Below are 19895 nucleotides of genomic sequence, written 5' to 3'. Positions count from 1 at the left end.
AGTTCAAGCTGGGGTTGGCTGCTGGCCATGCCAAGCTCGACTCGTAGCCAGACTCCATATCAATCAGGCACCAACGCCTTGGGTCCAACCATGGGCCTGTAAGAAAGGCTGGCGCTGGAACCCGAGCCAAATCAGACCAGGACCCAACAATTCACAAGTCTCCAGTGAAAATCTTACTCCCGAGTTTATACTGCACACGTTATATACGTATGATGATCTGAACCATTCATTCATAGAGGATAACCATAAATGGGTCATGGAGACCAACATCACAGGCAAACCCTACATTTCCAAAAATTGCTATGCCAGAATCCACCATTTCGCGTGGATTCAGTGATCCAGACATCATCGATGATGCCACTGAGTATAGGGACAGCAAATAAAACTTTATAGAAAAGATGGTAATATGCCAATCTGTGGCCTATAAATAGATGGTTAAGATCTTTCGGTTTACAAGAATTCTAGGACATAACCCATTCATGGTGGACCATCAGATCAGATGACCAGTAGGACCAACATGTACAGAACTGGAAGTTGTTTTCTTCTCGAATTCATTTCCTAACATAGAAGCGCTGGTATATGGTACATTGGCTATTCCTTTCCCTTAAAATCAAAATTCAGAGGGGGGGGGGAACAAACAAACAAACAAACAAAACAAAACAAAACAAAACAAACACTTGGTTATCACCATATGAATCTGTCACTATAATACAATGAAAGTAACAGAAATGTGGAGATTTGAGTTACCTGGCACATATTGTAACGATCGAATGCAGCGGGAACATGAGCTCAGGACCGCAGATTCATGTAAGTGAGTCATCACCACCTTCTCACCAATGACGTGAGTAACTGCAACAATTCATTCCGAGCGGTTAATATGAGAGTCATCTGACAGCAAAGCTTTCAGTTCGACTTTCCATTTCTATGTTTGATTAGAAAAATCTGTCATTAAAGTCTTCCTTTTAACAAAGTTTGGAGAATACTCCCCTTCAATTATACAAAAACTAAGGGTATGGCACATGTGCCGCACATGGACGAGGGGATGAAAGAGTGAAATATTTGGAGAGGAGAGAATCAAGAGATGGAGGCAGAGAGAAAGGTGGGGGCTACATGCAAATGCATGTTATTATGTTTACATAGAGAGAAGGAAAGAATGGGTGACCCATACTCACGGTTTCCCTTGTTGTGTCCCACCCGAGTTCCCGATCCACCTAATTTTTGGGCTGAGGACACAACAAATGTACTGAGTTAATGTGACAGTCATTTGATAGGCAGCACAAAGCCTTTGTCACACGATCTCCCTCAAGCTATACACGGAGAACAAGAGAGGTTGGTGCAGGCTGCACATGGAAAACAGGAGAGGTTGGTGCAGGCTACACACATTAAAAGAAGTGAAAGGAAGTCGGTTCAATCTAGACCATTAATGGTGCCTCATGCAGTAAAATCTAAACCGTCCCTTGCCAAGCAGCTACATTTTAATGATGGTTCTTCTCTCTAATAATTAAAATTCCTAAGGCTAATTGTGAGGCAGAAATGTCAAAACTACTAGTATTGCATGTCGAAAGAAGGATTTTACCATTCCTACTTGAGATTTTTCCTTTTTTTTTAGTGAATCCATGGCTTCTTAGTTTCACAATTCATGTTTGTTTCTTCTTAATACAGTAGCCTAACCATCAATGTCACAGTGCCCTATCGTGGGTGGACCATGCCCCAAAGTCACCCCAATGGGACAATCCTAACCCATCATTTGGAGGGGGTTGACAACCGTTGACATTCTATGGTTATAAAAATAAAAATAAAAATAAAAATAAAGCAGGTAAAAAAAAAGGAAAGGAAAGAAAGAAAGAAAAGAAAAGAAAGGGAGCCAAATGGGGCACGGTCCATGCACAACAGTGCCAAGCCGACGCTATTTAAAGGCCTTGAAAAGCTTCAAATCACACAATCAAGCCAAACGCAGGGAAGGCAATAGAAACTAAATGAACATGACAGTAGCATGAATAGTAGAACGTGAAAAGTAACTCATACGATAGTTTTATGCTAACACTAACTTGGACTCTTAGCTGCAACAACTACAAAATTCAGAAATCAAATTTCAATCAACTTTGATCAAACCCTAAATTTCCAAATCACATCCAAAAACTCTCTTAAACTTCGAGTAACCCGTCTTGATGACGTTGACTAAAACCCCAACTTAAAAACAGCCCAAAAGACATCCCCTGGTGTGACCCACATGACATTAACCCTCCTTTGTTTTCTTGTTGTGGGAGTGACCCACATTATTACACCCACTCAGAAAGTCCACATGCATCAGGCCCATCAAATCAACAGTCTGGATGGCCAAACCATTAGGCCAACTTGAAGTGATTCTAGACGCAAGGCTTTCTGATGCGGACACAGGTGCATTCAAGGTGTACCAACGAAGAAAGCGCCAACCACAAGTGCCGTCCTTGTGGATAGGCGAATATTGAGGAGCTGAAGACCTTTCACATGTGATTGGACATATAAAAGACCCCACTTAGGGAAGACACATGTGATGGAAGATTGGAGAAAGAAGACCGAGCGCCCAAACTTTCCCATACTTATGTTATTTGCGCATTTTTTGACTTAGTTAGGGGTCTTTTAGTAATCTTATATCTTTATTTGCTTATCTTAGGGGTATTTTAGTAATTTTGTCTTTATTTGCTTATTTAAGTGGGGTAAAGCCCTAAACTCGAATTTCAACTATTGATTAATGAAAAGCAAACCCTTTGGTTGCCTCCTTCCTCTCTCCTCTCTAATGGTGCTTCTTCTCTCCCCTTGATCTTCTTCTTCTAATTTCTTCTTGTGCCCCTCCAACTTCTTCAAGGTAATAATTTTCTTCCTTCTATTTTCCAGTTTTGGCTAATCCTTCTTCGATCAAAATCTTGAGAACCGATCTAAACTCTAAATCCCCAAATTCTCAAATCCCTAATCCGAGAAACTTCTTGGTTCTTCGGACTAGTGATCTTCATTGATCGATTGGGTGTGACCATGCAAGATCGGGAGGTCTCATCCCTCGCCGGATCCAACCCAAGTAGTAATTGAATTCCATAACCCATGGTTGTAGTGATGGCTCACTCCATTGCATGTTTCCTTTATGATTTTCTCAGTTATGATGATTACTGTTAGAATTTTAGATCATTTATTCCTTTTATTTCCATTGTTCCAAGATTTCCTCAATTGCTTCTTTATGGGTAATGGGCGGAGGAGGTGGTGGAAGGGAGACTAGGCTTGCATGGTTTTTGTCTAGATCGAGTTATCAAATTAGGGTTTTGATTTTTAGGTTTAACTTAGGAAAGTTCCAGGTTTAGAAAGTTTTCAATTTTAGAAACTTTCCAATTTTAGAAAGTTCTTAATCTGGAAAAACTTTCAGATTTGAGTTGTTTCCTGTTTCAACTTAATTGTGTCAGTTCATAGTAGTTTTGCATTCATCGCATTCATCTTGAAAGTCATAACACCTAGTAGTCTAGTTAGGTAGAGTTTGGTTCAAGTCTTCATTGTATGCCCACGAGAAGAGGTAGAGGTTTCGGACTTCAACCTACCATGAATAACGAGCAGTTATCTGAGCAACTTACTGAATTGATACAAAAGATAACCGCCCTAGAAGCGGGTCAAAGGCGTGAGTTTGCCCGCCTTGAGAACCAAATTACCATTACCATGACTAAGGTGGAGCAACTAGAGGCGTCCCAAAAGGAAAATCCCGCTGTAGGGGAAGATGCACACTCCCAAGTGGAAGGAATTATGGAAGAACGCGCTGCCACACGTGGTGGTAGTGAGGATAGAGATCGTGGTAACGGTCGTGGTGTGGTGCGAGAGGCACGAGCCACATGTGGTCATCAAGACCGTTATGATCCAGATGAGCGTGCGATGAAGAGTGTGAGAGTTGAGGCCCCGAGTTTTGATGGGCGCTTGGATCCCAAGGCGTTCCTTGACTGGATTTCTGAATGGACCACTACTTTGAGTGGTATGGCATGACGGAAAACCGCCAAATGCGGTTTGCTAAGATGAAGCTTGTGGGTCAAGCCAAGCTCTTTTGGACCAACACCGAGCGTAGGGTAGAGAGAGTTGGTAGAGCCCCTATCACACATTGGTATGAGATGAAAGAGAAGTTGAAGGAGAAGTACCTTCCTCTCTCATACCGTCAGAAGCTCCTTGACCAATGGCAATCCTTACGCCAAGGGTCAATGCCTGCCGCTGACTACATCGCTAAATTTGAAGAGTATGTGATGCGATGTGATATCCGAGAAGACCCTCTAGTAACGCTCTCGCGTTTCAAGACGGGCCTTTGTACGGATCTTCAGCGCGAGCTTATTACTCGGCCCTTAATGGAATTAAATGAAGCATATCAAGTCGTGCAGGAGTTAGAGCAATATCTGAAGGCTCCTGTCGTTCGTCGTTTTGAGTCCCGAGACTCCAGTGCTAGATCTAGTTTCCAAGGAACTAGACCTAATATTGGTAGTCAACCTAGGGCACAGGCGACCATTCCGCCTAGGCCTAGGGAGGACAAGGGCAAAGGGGTTCTTGGTGCCGGTCCTAGTAACATGAGCCAAGTGAGGTGCTATGAGTGTGACAACCTTGGCCACATGTCTAATCAGTGTCCTACGAAGAGCCGTGGGAGAGCCTTAGTTATAGGTGAGCCCCACGAGGGTGGAGATGACCAGGGTGATTATGAAGTTGAAGAGTATCACCCTAAGGGAGGACTTACTGATGAAGAAGTGAATGGAGAAGTAACGCTTGCAGTAGTTTGGCGTGTGTTAGCTCAGTCTAGAAGTAGTGCTGACTGGCGTCGAAGCACTATCTTCTACACTATTGCCAAGTGTGGTGAAAAGAATTGTAAGGTGATAGTGGACAGTGGAAGTTGTCAGAATGTGATTTCCACTAGCACCTTAGATCGCTTAAAACTGAAATCCACACATCATCCAGACCCGTATAAAGTTTCTTGGGTTGACAAGACATCCCTACCTGTCACCCAACAATGTCTAGTCCCCATCGAGTTTGGGTCATACAAAGAGTCCCTGTGGTGTGATGTTTTACCTAGGGATGTGGGACATGTTATCCTAGGTAGACCGTGGCTATTCGATAATGCTGTCACGATCTTTGGCCGTTCGAATGCGTGTACTTTTATGTATAATGGTAAAAAGATCAAACTTAATCCCATGCCACCTGAGAATACACTAAGGAAGAAGAAGGATGAGAAGGCAAGTGAGCCTAGAGAAATGGGAAAATCCAAACCTAAGTCTTTACATATAATCAGCGCAAGAGAGTTTGAAAAAGAGGCTAAGGAGGATTCTATGGTGTATGCCCTTGTGGCTAGAGAAATTACACCTGAGATTCCATCAGAGTTGCCCTGTGAGGTGACCTCGGTCCTGAAGGAATACAGTGATGTATTTCCTGAAGACTTACCGAATGAGTTGCCACCTATGAGGGACAGACAGCATTGCATTGATCTTGTCCCAGGGTCTACTCTACCGAACCTTCCTCACTATAGGATGAACCCTGCAGCGCATGCAGAGTTGAAGAAGCAAGTTGATGAGCTTCTGCAAAAGGGTTTCATCCAAGAGAGTATGAGCCCGTGTGCCGTGCCTGCATTGTTGACGCCAAAGAAAGACGGCACGTGGCGCATGTGTGTGGACAACCGTGCCATAAACAAAATTTCTATCAAGTATAGGTTCCCTATACCTAGACTTGATGATATGCTTGACATGATGGCCAGGTCCACTATATTCTCTAAGATAGACCTCAAAAGTGAATATCACCAAATTCGTATACGCCCAGGAGATGAGTGGAAGACGGCGTTTAAGACGAAAGATGGGCTGTATGAGTGGTTGGTCATGCCCTTCGGCTTGACTAACGCACCCAGTACTTTCATGCGGGTGATGACACAAACTTTGAGGCCATTCATGGAAAAATTCCTAGTGGTGTACTTTGACGATATTCTTATTTATAGTACCACTAAGGAATCACACCTTGAACATTTAAAGAAGGTCTGTAGTGTCCTTAGGAAGGAAAAGTTGTACGCTAATCTTAAGAAATGTGCATTCATGTCTAAGCAAGTTGTGTTCTTAGGATTTATAGTGTCATCTGAAGGGATGCGCGCAGACCCTGAAAAAGTCAGGGCCATAGTTGAGTGGCCAGAATCAAGGAACATTCATGAGGTGCGAAGTTTTCACGGCCTAGCAACTTTTTATCGTCGGTTCATTAAGGGTTTTAGCACTATCATGGCTCCCATTACCGAGTGCATGAAAAAGGGAGAGTTCGTGTGGTCTAAAGCCGCCGTCAAGGCTTTTAAAGAAATTAAGGGCAAGATGGTGGAAGCTCCTGTCATGCGTCTACCTGACTTTTCTACAGCCTTTGTAGTAGCGTGCGATGCGTCTGGTGTCGGTATAGGTGGAGTGTTGAGTCAAGAAGGACACCCAGTGGCCTATTTCAGTGAGAAACTGAATGAGGCAAAACAAAAATACTCCACTTACGACAAAGAATTTTATGCGGTAGTGCAATCCTTGGGACATTGGCGACACTACCTTCTACCGCAAGAATTCGTTTTGTTTTCTGACCATGAGGCTTTGAGATATTTGCATTCTCAGAAGAAACTCAACCCAAGGCATGCCAAGTGGGTATCGTTTCTTCAAGAATATTCGTTTGTTTTGAAACACAAGGCCGGGGTTGAAAACAAACCAGCGGATGCCCTTAGTAAGAGAGTGGCGTTGCTCAACTCCTTGAGTGTAGAGGTAGTCGGATTTGAGCAACTGAAAGATGAATACCCCATATGTCCTGATTTTGGGGGTACTTACGCGTCGCTCTCTAGTGACCAGCATATTATGGGTGAATATGTTCTTAAAGATGGCTTTCTTTTCAAGGGAGACAGACTTTGTATTCCTCGTATGTCCCTTCGTGAATTCCTCATCTGGGAGCTTCATTCAGGAGGGATAGCTGACAATTTTGGTCGTGATAAGACCATTGCCCTCGTGGAAGATCGTTTCTATTGGCCAAGCCTCAAGCGAGACATAGCCAAAGTTTTAGGGCAGTGTCGAACATGTCAGCTGGCAAAGCAAAGAAAGCAAAATACCGGGCTGTACACGCCATTGCCAGTGCCACATGCTCCGTGGCAGGACATTAGTATGGACTTCGTGCTCGGGCTTCCCAAGACTATAAAAAAGCACGATTCCGTTTTTATCGTTGTGGACCGTTTTTCTAAAATGGCGCATTTCCTCCCATGTTCGAAGACGTCAGATGCGTCTCATGTTGCTCGTCTTTTTTTTGATGGTGTGGTGCGTCTCCATGGGTTACCTAAAACCATAGTGTCTGATCGTGATGTTCGATTTACTAGCTATTTTTGGAAGACACTGTGGCACATTATGGGAACTCGTTTGCAATTTTCTACTGCTTACCACCCACAAACAGATGGTCAAACTGAAGTGGTAAACCGTAGCCTTGGAAATCTTCTACGTTGTCTAGTGGGTGAACATGTTAAGACTTGGGACCTAATTTTACCAACTGTTGAACTTACTTATAATGGGTCAGTTAATAGATCTACAGGGTTGAGTCCTTTTGAAGTTGTAAATGGTTATAAACCTAGAATGCCCATAGATCTCTTACCTATGTCTGTTACCCAAAGGTCTTCTGAGTCAGCCGATACATTCGCACACCATATTCATGATTTGCATACACATATTAGACAGCGGTTAAATAAGAGCAATGATGATTATAAAGTTTCAGCTGATTCTCATCGTAGAGTGCAAGAATTTCAAGAAGGAGACTATGTAATGGTGCGAATAAGGCCAGAGCGATTCTCTCAAGGATCTGCAAAGAAATTACAAGCGCGTAGTGCTGGACCATTCAAGATATTACAAAAGGTTGGGTCCAACACGTATTGGGTTTACCTTCCACCTGAAATGAGCATTAATCCAACTTTTAATGTGGAAGATCTAGTCCGTGCCCATACTCCCATTGTTGATACATCGTCCCTTTCATGGCCTTTTTCTGAGTTTGCTACCCAACCCCTTCCACCCCCTCCTCCACCCATTACCCATAAAGAAGCAATTGAGGAAATCTTGGATGACGAGATAGTATCCACAAGAGATGGGGGTTTCCAAAGGTATCTTGTCAGGTGGAAAAACAAACCATCGTCTGAATCTACGTGGCTGTCGGGCGACGCATTGCAGGGTATTGATCCAGATCTACTCGAGCGCTACAAAAGTTTCAACTCGTCGGAGTCGAGTTTTTCTCACCCGAGGGGAATTGGTACTGACACAGGTGCATTCAAGGTGTACCAACGAAGAAAGCGCCAACCACAAGTGCCGTCCTTGTGGATAGGCGAATATTGAGGAGCTGAAGACCTTTCACATGTGATTGGACATATAGAAGACCCCACTTAGGGAAGACACATGTGATGGAAGATTGGAGAAAGAAGACCGAGCGCCCAAACTTTCCCATACTTATGTTATTTGCGCATTTTTTGACTTAGTTAGGGGTCTTTTAGTAATCTTATATCTTTATTTGCTTATCTTAAGGGTATTTTAGTAATTTTATGTCTTTATTTGCTTATTTAAGTGGAGTAAAGCCCTAAACTCGAATTTCAACTATTGATTAATGAAAAGCAAACCCTTTGGTTACCTCCTTCCTCTGTCCTCTCTAATGGTGTTTCTTCTCTCCCCTTGATCTTCTTCTTCTAATTTCTTCTTGTGCCCCTCCAACTTCTTCAAGGTAATAATTTTCTTCCTTCTATTTTCCAGTTTTGGCTAATCCTTCTTCAATCAAAATCTTGAGAACCGATCTAAACCCTAAATCCCCAAATTCTCAAATCCCTAATCCGAGAAACTTTTTGGTTCTTCGGACTAGTGATCTTCATTGATCGATTGGGTGTGACCATGCAAGATCGGGAGGTCTCATCCCTCGCCGGATCCAACCCAAGTAGTAATTGAATTCCATAACCCATGGTTGTAGTGATGGCCCGCTCCATTGCATGTTTCCTTTATGATTTTCTCAGTTATGATGATTACTGTTAGAATTTTAGATCATTTATTCCTTTTATTTCCGCTGTTTAATTGTGTCCATGAGCATGCATCATAATTAGGGCTGTCCTGCGTCACTTTCATACATATTCCTCAGCTCAGGAATATAGTTCCTCTTGCTAAAGCTTACAAAGATGTTTATGTTTGCAAATGCCATTTTGATCAAACACCCCGCTTGAGGTCCCCTGGTGGAACCAAACAAAAAAAAAAAAGAGTATCAATCATGAAGATGTCTGCCTAAATACATTTCTAAACAAAGATGTCCAAATTCCACCAAATTTTATGTGTCTACAATAATAGGTAGGCCAGTAGAAATAGATTTGCATGTGTTAGAAGTGTATTAGTGCATTGAGTGTGCAATGGTAATCCTGCAGCAACAAAGTTCAGAACTCCTGCAGGACACTATATGCTATAGCTTATCTTTTTATCCCTTTTATTCCCTATCACTGGTACACAGTTGTAAACTCTATCTTATGTAATCTCAATGATTATAAATAAAGGAAAGGAGGAGGATTGGGAATCCTCTTCAGTTTTTCCTCACTCCCTCTTATCTTCTCTCAATCTATTATTCTTCTTTCCCTAATTATACAGCATGTAACATATCAAAGCTTTTACATCATCATCATCATTACCAAGGTTTTCCGTATCGGTAACGGTGGCCGTAACGGTCACCACCATTACCGATACAGGTATCGGCTGTAACGGCCGATACAGGTATCGATGTAACGGCCAATACAAGGGCGTAACGACTGTTACGACCACCGTAACAGTTGAAAATTTTCTTTTGCCCGAAAAATTCTGAAAAAAAAATATTTAGAAAATAAAAAATAATGTAAATATTCCAAATATGTATTCATTTTTTGTTTTAAACATGTTTATAGTAGTCTAACGGTCTACTCTTTGGTGAGAGTGTTGTATTGGGCTGTCTAGTGAATTTGTGAACATGATTATATGTATCTAATGTTTACACATCACAATTAAGCATTAGAACTAGAAATAAGAAAATTTGCATAAATACGACTTTTTCAATTTTTTGAAAAAAAAAAAAAAAAAGGCCATCGGAGCTTCTATTCGCTCAAATCACTTCAATCTACGATTTTAATATTAAAAATTATAGTAAGAGTGGTCGAAATCTATTGTAAAATGATCTAGGAGAATTTTTGGAATGAGAAAAGTATATTTTAAAGAGAGAGAGAGAGAGAGAGAGAGAGAGAGAGAGAGAGAGAGATGGATTTAAATAGGGGAAAAAAATGGCAATTTTTCAATCGTTACAGGGGTAACGGTTGTTATGCCCCGTAATGGCCTTTACGGCCACCGTAACAGCCGATATGGTCCCAAAAAATCAACTGCCCCGTTTCACCCCCATATCGCGTAACGGTCATGGCCGTTACCTATACGTATTGACCTTTACAGGCGTATCGTAACAGATACGGAACACCTTTACCACCATAGCCTTGTTCAAACTATTTGGCTCGGCTCTCTTATGAATGCTTGATAGAAGTTCAAGAAAATACTGCTCCTCAAGACCCAACTTCCTTTTCTCGAGCTTAGAACTAGTTGGTGCATCAAAAACAGGGCGAGGTTTCAATAACAACTAAACTCTCTCTGATTTTTTTAGAGTCATAATTGAGCTTGCAAACAGCAAGATCTCGACAAGAAGACACCTTGGTTGGAGCATTACCAGTTTTGCATAGAATATGGGTTCCAAGTTCGAAGTACCATTTGTACAAATAAGAATCCCCATCCTTACATGATTTCTTCTTCATATAGATAGATATAGGATCTATGGGGCAATTACTTAGAAGTACATTTTGTGCAACAGCCCTTCCTATCTGATAGAAAAGGATCCCATGATCCTGATCCGATCTTACCTAGGATCGCAAATCCCAAGTTTGTCTATGAAGAGCTGATCTAATTGTATTAGTGTCTATAATGGATTTCTTCCGTGTAATACTAATTGATAGGGCCTCATTGGTAAGTGCTACAAGATAGTATGGAGTGTAGAGTTAATTTGGAGGGTGTTGGGAAAGAAACAAGAGGGAGGAAATACTAACATGATTTTATATATATATATATATATATATATATATATATATATATATATATATATTGGAGCGGTAACAAATGTGATGACCACTAGTGGAGAGACAAGTGAGTTCTCAATCACTATAGGCTTGCACTAGGGGTCAACTTTTCGCATTGGTTACAGACCACTTAACGAGGCATTTGCAAGAAGAGAACCCATGGTGTTATGTTGTTTGCAAATGACACATTTTGATTGACAAGATGAGAGATGGTATAACCACAAAGCTAAATATATGTAGGGGTGCTCTAGAATCTAAAGGATTTAGAGTTAGTCAGACTAAAATAGAGTATACGGAGTGCAGTTTTAGTAACAATAGGAGTGAAAATGAGGAATTAGTTAAGATTGCTAACCAAGAAGTTTCCCAAGATGACCACTTTTTATTTTTTTAAAGGGTCCAAAATGACTACTTTCGATACCTTGAATCAATAATTCATGAGAATGGAGAAATTGAGAAGGATGTTGCCCACAGAATTCAAGATGGTTGGAAGAAATGGAGATGTGCCCCTAGAGTTTTAGGTGATCATCATGTATGACTCAAATTGAAAAGGGAAGTTTCATGGGATAGCTATAAGACCAGCCTTGCTTTATGGGACAGAATGTTGGGGGAGTTAAGGAATAACATTTTCATAGGATGAGTGTAGCTGAAATGATGATGTTGAGATGGATGAGTGACAAAACGAGGAAGGATTGAATTACAAACAAATGTATTCAAGGGGAATTAAGAGTAGCACTAATAAGTAATAAGATGAGGGGAAGTAGACTTAGATGGTTGGGTCATGTGCAACGGAGGTGACCAAGAATCACACTAGTTAGGAGTGAATTGGTACAAGTTGAAGGTTGTTCTAAAGAGGCAAGTGGAAGACCCAAAAGGACATGGATAGAGGTGGTAAGAAAAGACTTGATGACCTCTGGTCTTATTAAAGGTGGAATGGCAGAACAGGATTCAAATAGCCGACCCTAAATAATTGGAATAAGGCTTAGATGATGATGATGGAGTATGGACCCCTTGGCCATCGGGTGTATTGACTTATTATAGCATTATATTGGATAAATTGATGGTAAGCTCATCTTGTTATTATAGCATTATATTGGATAAATTGATGGTAAGCTCATCTTGTTTCTTTAACTAAAACAAATGAAGTAAAATAAAAAAGAACAAAAAAATTTGTGGCAGAATATGAATAAAGAAAGAAAGGCAAAAGAAAAGACATAACGAAGTGGAAGGAAAAGAATTCACTGGAAGGGATAAAAGAAAAGGAAAACAATTTCAGACCAAAAGTTTCCAACCATGGACATCGACAAACAGACATATATAGCCGAAGACAGAAAAGACACACGCCAGATATGATAAAGAAATGTCATGTGGAGAGTAAGATTCATATCTTAAAACTCTTTAAACTCTGAATCAAAAGTCTGTCAAGTCTAGGCAAGTAACTCAGTTTCTTTCTTTCTTTCTTTTTTTTTTTTTTTGTGTGTGTGTGTGTGTATGTGGGTCTTAAATACTGAAGCTCAATAATATTAGTATTTTATAGTTGAAATATTGTATAGTGTCTGTAAGTCAGCTCAAGCTTTGATAAGCTTTTTCGAGCATTGTGTCGAGTGAAGTAAGTCTTGACCAAATCAAGTCTTTTTTCAGAGTCAACTAACCACTACACTGGAACTGCTTTCTAATTCCATTTATTTAATGATTTAATATTACGAGTTTCCAGGTCAAAACGGATCACAACAGATCTGAACAGTTCAACAGGCCGTTGGAACAAAACACCCACAAAAATGGGTTTGGGTCTGGTCCAGGTTTTAAAAAATTGGTACCTTTCATCCCAAAATTCTAACTACTAGTAAGTCTAAGATTTCAATACCAAGGTAGATCTAGGGTTCAAGTCTCGGAGAAGGGCAATCTTTTATCTGAGCATCCAACTTGAGTCCTCCATTTTTTTAGGATACAATGTCACAAGGTGACACTACTTTGCATGTGCAAAATCTATTGGAAACACAACACAATGAATTTGACCAAGTCACGTGTTAAACTCTACCTTGTAGGAGTTTTGATCAGTTCAAGAAATCTGAAGCTGTTTCGGTCATTCTAAAACGAGAGACATCCCATTCATGCTTACCTTGTTCGTGGACAATCTGTTTAGAATGGCACAGTCAGCTCCATCGTTAGTTTGTTGGGTCAGTTCAATGAACATGTAACTAGGAGCATTTACATGCAGTGTTATCAAAATCGTACTATTCACGATATGAATTGTACTATTCATATCATATCGTATGGGTGTACGACTTGAATCGTACACCCAAATCGCAAATCCCAAATAATCGTACGATTATTGTACAAATTGTATCGAATCGTACGATAATCGTATCAAATTATATGAATCGTACGATAATCGTAGATTACATAAATGGGCCCAAAAATTACTTAAAATCATTTTTTAAATTTTTATTGAAAATTGTCTTCTTTTTTTGTACACTTTTGTTCATAAAACAAGAAAAAGGCCTCCCCTATTAAATATATCCTCTCTTTTTTTCTTGTGTTAGAGAGAGAGAGAGAGAGGCAAGAGGAGATTTGGAAATTTTGATATTCAAAAACCCAAAACAAAGAAATCAAGATACTATTCACAATGGAATCGCATGCCATTTTTTCTAACATGATTATACACTTAAGAAAGGTACAAAAGAACAAAATTATTAAAAGACTCTTGTATGTTTTTTCAGGGTTTTTTTTTTCGAAAGACAAGAAAAGAAAACAAAAGAAAAAGACTAGAATCCTGTAATATCATGATATGTATACCATATACATTTTCTCAATTGATAATATCATGATATGTATTACTTTTTTGGTACATGTTGATGGGAAATGGATGATTAATGAGTTTTTAATCTTTTCTGATTTACATATATTTTTCATTTGTTTTTTGTCTATTTTTAAAATCAGAAAAAATCTTACAATTTGCGATTCAATTTGCAATTTGATACAATTCAAACCCTTTTACGATTTGTGATATGATAACGATTTTGACAACATTGTTTACATGTAGTAAGGTTGCACAATGTGTGAAACAAAGCAGCAACATATTTGGGTGCGAGGAAGAGGAAGAGTTTGTGTCCATAATGTTAGTAAGTATAAATGGCTAGGAAGAGGGAGCAGGAGTGGCACCTGGTTAGAAGGATCATGCAACTATTGTAGAGCAAAATAGTGGTCCAGGACATCCAAGCCAACAAGCTGTAACTAGAATTCATGGCAGCAAGGAAAACCAAACACATACATTCTCCACCACAGCTCACACGTGAGACATATATGGGAAGATCCCCAAACATATTTCACTGGCATTTTGGCAATAATGAATCGTTCTGACCTTGGAACTGGGAACTTTCAAATTTACCCTAAGATCTTAGAAACATAGAAGCTTATGGCAGGGGCTTTTGTGGTTTTTTGAGAACTATGGTACTCTGCAACCAAGATTTCAATGTGGATTATGTAAAACAATTAGGTCTCTCACCTCAAAAAGTTCGAATGGGCTCCCACGCCTGTACACATCATTCTTCGTTCTTTGATCATTAGGAAGAAGAGAAGTAAGCAGCGCTCTCCATCCAATAAGCAAAACAGCAGTGCTTCCCATGCTTACCAATACAAAACTGGATGATGGAATATGGCCTGACGTTGCTACCCTGATGATCAATCCCAACTGCCAAAGAAAACAAACCATGTATACCATATAAAGACCAGAGGGCCAAACAAGGAAAAAAGCTACAAAACCTCAGGAGAGAAAAGAAGGCAGGAAATGGGTTTCTCGAAAAATACAGAATGGTGAGGATTTTTCTTCTATATTATTTTCTCAGGCTTCTTCTAGCATCTTTTCATGTGTCGATTCATTCTCATGCTTCCTTACTTTCCAGGGATCACGTTTCAAACTGTTACTTCACATATTCATTTCTCATGCTTCACTGTAGAATTTAACACAATGTTGCCTTGTGGAAAACAGTCAAGCAATTTGGACTGAGGGCAACTCTATCCTAACCATCCGCCAATGAGTCACCACCTCTATGATTGGAAGAATTATACAGTTTGCTGAATTTGTGGGGCCCCTGGTTTTGATGACCAACACCATTCATCCCATAAGATACAGAATGGAAGGCCATAAGACTCTGATAGGGTGGCCTACAAATAGACGGTTAAGGTGAAAGTATAATTCACAGAGAAGCTAATGATTCCGTCATAGCCAACTCAATTGCATTACACTACTCAAATTCACTTCATTTACTATAACTGCAATGCATCTAATTCAAATCCATGATAGACACTAGCACCACACTGATTCTAGTTCACAAACATCTCAGATATATCCCACAAGAAACTAACATAAGCAAAACCTTCATACCTTTTCAATACTTCTACATAACCAAACAACTTGAAAGAAAATTCTGACTCACCGGGATTCCCACTGCCCATGACTTGGCAGTGGCAATAATGGCTTTATTCGAACCATTGATTCCTTTCCCATCATCCCCATAACCCCCAAGAAAATAAGCCGCCAAAAACCACCCTGCCGAAAGCCATTCAAAGCCACATTCAAAACAACAACCTTGCCAAAACCCATATGCTGAAATAAGAAATATGCAATGCTCAGCCAGAACTAGAAGAGTTCTAGTTTGGATCATCATCCGGTCCAGGTGGGGCCCACCTCTCAGTGATCTAGACCATTTATCTGATACGACAAAAGAAAGAACGCCCTCATTGTCATGCTATCCATCCATCCAAAGTGTTTGCCAGCAAATGGATGGTTAAAGAAAGCAAAGCGAATGGTCCAAATGCAACAGGAGTATGTCCAATTGGCCAGATGGATTGTTCAATGAAGGAGATTTTCCACTCATCGCCCATCTTCTCTATGGCACATCAAATGAACGGTCTGGATCACTCAAAGGTGTGTCCCCTGTACAGAGTATTAACGTAAAGAGAAGGACCATAATTCAGCCAGAGCATTTTATTCCACCTCTACCCAAAATTTAAAAATAAATAAATAAATACCAGCAATAAAAGGGTCTGCAGTATGAAGAGTCTCCAAATCGAGAACTGGAAACCCATGGTTATATCTTCCGATCGCAGCGAACAGAAGCAAAACCAGAACGTCCCCACCGGCAAGAAGCGCGACCCGCCTAATACCCAAAACCCAATTTCCAAAAAAAAAAATCTTCCGACAAAATCCAAATTCAAAAATTCAAATTAAAAGAAAAAGAAAAGACAAATTCAGTCCAAAATCTACATACGCCCACGATTCGAAGCGGGACGATGAGGTGGGCCTCTCGATCTGGATCACGCCTTCGAGCGGGACCCTGTCTTCTTCAACGGAAACGATCTCGTCGCTGGGGAAAGGAGGGGACTGAGAGGTGGGGTTGGAAAGGGCTGTTTGGCTTGGTCTGGATTCTGCATTGGCAATGGTGAGATTGGGGTTTAGGGTTTTTCTAGGATTGAATTTGGGTCTGTTTGGATGAGAGAAGAGGTGGGGTTTTGGATGAGCAATGCAAAGGGGAGGAGGTGAAATCGCAGAGATTGCTCCATTGGGAACTCTGCCGAGATGAAACATGGTCGGTGATGGAATTCTTCTGGGATGCCAAATATCCGTTATATGTGGATGTGTTATCGGGTGGTGACTCATCCACCGTACACGTGGCAGATGGAAGATCACCTACAACCGGTTGATAAGGTACATAGAACCATCGACACGTGTAAATGCATCTAATGGCTACGACAATCTGAACGGTGCATAAGGTGGGTCCCACAAGGAGGATGATGAAATTGAAATCGGACTGCGTACTGAGTTACTCAATAAGCTTTTATCTGTGAAGAGTAAACTCTGTTGGGCCCACCGTGAATATATGTGGTTTATCCACGCCGTCCATCCATTTTCTCGGCTCATTTTAGGGGTTGATCCCGGAATTGAAGCCACAGGAAACATTGGGAATGATGGTTTCCACCGTTGAAACCTTGATAGGGTCCACATTGATGTTTATTTGTCATCCAACGTGTTCAAAACATCACACAGACATGGATGAAGAGAAATTACAAATATCAGCTTGATCCAAAACTTCTGTGGCCCCAAGAATGTTTCAACCCTACGTTCAATTCACACTGTTTCCTGTAATGTGGTCTACTTGATCTTTGGAAATACTTCAATTTTGGGCTCAAGCTCTAAAATTATCTGTTAAAACGGATGGACGGAGTGGATAAAATAGATAAATGATCCCACAGAGTTTACTCAGTCACCGAGTATGCCATCCGCAATCCGCTTCCGATGACCTAGGAATTTGGAAGTCAGGCCGGTCGAATCATCTGGGCCACGTATGTACGGTGACCAGGTGAGTACATTGGGCGCGGATTGGATACTGGCAAGGTAACTAGCCAAATCAGCGGCCACTGAAGTGACGTCTCTGTGGACCCCACCATGATGCGTGTGTTGTATCCATACCGTCCAACCATTTTTAGAGATCGTTTTATGTCATTGGAAAGAGAACGAGATAGATCTAAAGTTCAAGTGGACCCCACCATAGAAAATAATGGTGACAGTGACATCCACCGTTCAAAACTTCTTAAGGGCCACAGTAGTTTTCGATGAAGCTGATATTTTTGTTTTCACTTCATCCATCTCTATGTTAACTTATGAATAAGATGGATCTCAAAAATACATCACTGCGGGCCCTATAAATGTTTCAACAGTGGGTGTGACGTCTCCCACCGTTTTCTATGGTGGTCCACTTGAAATTTAGATCTACCTCATTCTCTTTGTAATGCCATAAAATGATCTCTACAAATGTTTGGACGGTATGGATACAACACATGCATCATGGTGGGGTCCACCAAGCTTGGTGACGTCACTTCAGTAGCGATTTAGCTACTGACCTTGTCAGTATCCAATCCGCGCCCGAGTAGATTGTCCACGAGACTTGTTCAAACCGGGACGCGATGTGGAGGGGTCTCGTGCAACGAAAAGGTCCGTGGGGCCCATCGTGATGTGTGTCTGATATCCACTCCGTCCGTTGTCTGCACATAAGCCCAAAATTAAGGACGATCCAAAGCTCAAGTGGGCCCAACGGGAAAGATTGGGATAAGAACCGCCACCATTGAAACATTCATGGGGCCCACATGATGATAATATATCATCTAATCCGTTCATAAGGTGACTCCCACAAGGATTAAGGAAAACCAAACGTCAGCCTCATCCAAAACCTTGCTGGGCCAAGCAGTTTCATCATAGCCGTCCACATCCCTACTTCTCCATCTGGTTTGGCTTACTTGAGTTTTTAACGGGCCTTCTATTTGGTCTTCGCCTTTACCATGAGCTAGCTCAAACGATGGACCAAGTGGATGTCACACACATTACGTTTGACCCACAAAAAAATTTTATTGCAACGAGCTTTTTTTGCTCCTTCAAATAGTATTGTCACACCTTGAAAATCGGAATCAGAGTTGGCAAGGCTCGAACCCAAATTTCAAGATTATGAGTTGTATTTAAATAAAATATATATCGTAACTCATATTATTTCATGCATTTTCAAGACAATTAGAGCAACTAAAAGGTTACTAATCATTGTCATTAAATATTGTCCACTAATCAATCTTTAAATCTTTAATTACATTGACATTTAAAAATAAATAATAACAACATACATTGAATTTTAATTAATTTCTAAATAAATAAATATAAAAGTCTTCAATCTTGCCCAACCGGCTCTTCATATACAAAACCTGCAAAACAGTCTATATGGGTGTGAGCGCGACGGCTCGTAGGGTCAAATTATTTCCAAAATTGAAAACTTTATGTTAACACCAATACAACTCAATAAAATAAATAGGATTAATTACAAGTATTAAATCAACATTTTACATAATAATAATAACAATTTGTATTTCATAATAACAAAATAAGATAATACAGTCATCTAAAATCTTTTTTGGTTCCCCTGTGTATTGATCCTTTTAGGGTAAATACTCAGGGCAGAGCACCCGTGTGTTGATCTTTTTAGGGAATCACCCAGGGCAAAGTACTCGTGCTGATCTTTTTGGGAATGACCCTGGGCAGAGCACCCGTACCGTGCCGATCCTTTCGGAAATGACCCTGGGCAAAGCACCCATAAAAATATAATGATCCTTTTAGGACAGAGCACCCATAAAAAATATAATAATCCTTTTAGGACAGAGCACCCATAAAAATATAATGATCCTTTTAGGGCAAAAGCACCCATAAATTCAAATACATTATTCATCATGTAATAATAAGGAATTACTTGCAATTTGAGCAAATAACGATAATTAATTGAAATCAATTAATAACTCAAATAATTTACCTTTATACTATGTAATTAAGAATCAAATAAAATAATCTGCTAATGATAATAATCAAATAAATTGAACACATAACAAATAATCAAATCAATCTATATATTAACCTAAAATTTTCAATAGGGAAGATCACCTACCTGATTTAGTGTAACATATCCCATATATGGTTGGATTAGGCGAGAAGATCTAAGATCGATACAAATGTGGTCCATTCGGCCCAGTTAGATCAAGTTCAACTCAATTCAACACAACGCTACTTGAACTAGTAGCACTCGGTAAATATTTTCAATGTAAAACATGTTATCCCTACACAAATCATACATGCTGATTTATTAAGACCTACACTAAGGTTTCTAATTATTTAATATTAAAATAACACGTTAAATAACTGAGTTGACTCAGTGAGTCAACTCGAATCAAGGCTACTCTAACGTATGAGGTCAAA

The 19895-nt window shown here is 40.3% G+C and overlaps 1 protein-coding gene across 1 annotated transcript; it reads right to left on the bottom strand.

Annotated features, from left to right (window-relative positions):
- Nucleotides 1–402: 402 nt before the first annotated feature.
- Nucleotides 403–16725, bottom strand: LOC131228679 (uncharacterized). Its single transcript, XM_058224520.1, has 6 exons — nt 16381–16725; nt 16142–16269; nt 15547–15659; nt 14616–14801; nt 748–849; nt 403–603 (listed from the first exon to the last, which is right to left on the bottom strand). Exons 1-5 carry the CDS (start codon nt 16695–16697, stop codon nt 820–822), a joined length of 774 nt encoding a protein of 257 aa, XP_058080503.1. The 5' UTR covers nt 16698–16725; the 3' UTR covers nt 403–603; nt 748–819.
- Nucleotides 16726–19895: the final 3170 nt, after the last annotated feature.

The sequence above is a fragment of the Magnolia sinica genome, chromosome 16, assembly GCF_029962835.1.
Source record: "Magnolia sinica isolate HGM2019 chromosome 16, MsV1, whole genome shotgun sequence".
Lineage (NCBI taxonomy): Eukaryota > Viridiplantae > Streptophyta > Magnoliopsida > Magnoliales > Magnoliaceae > Magnolia > Magnolia sinica.
Note: the sequence above shows the minus strand (reverse complement) of the source record. Positions and strands in the feature narration are given on the sequence as shown.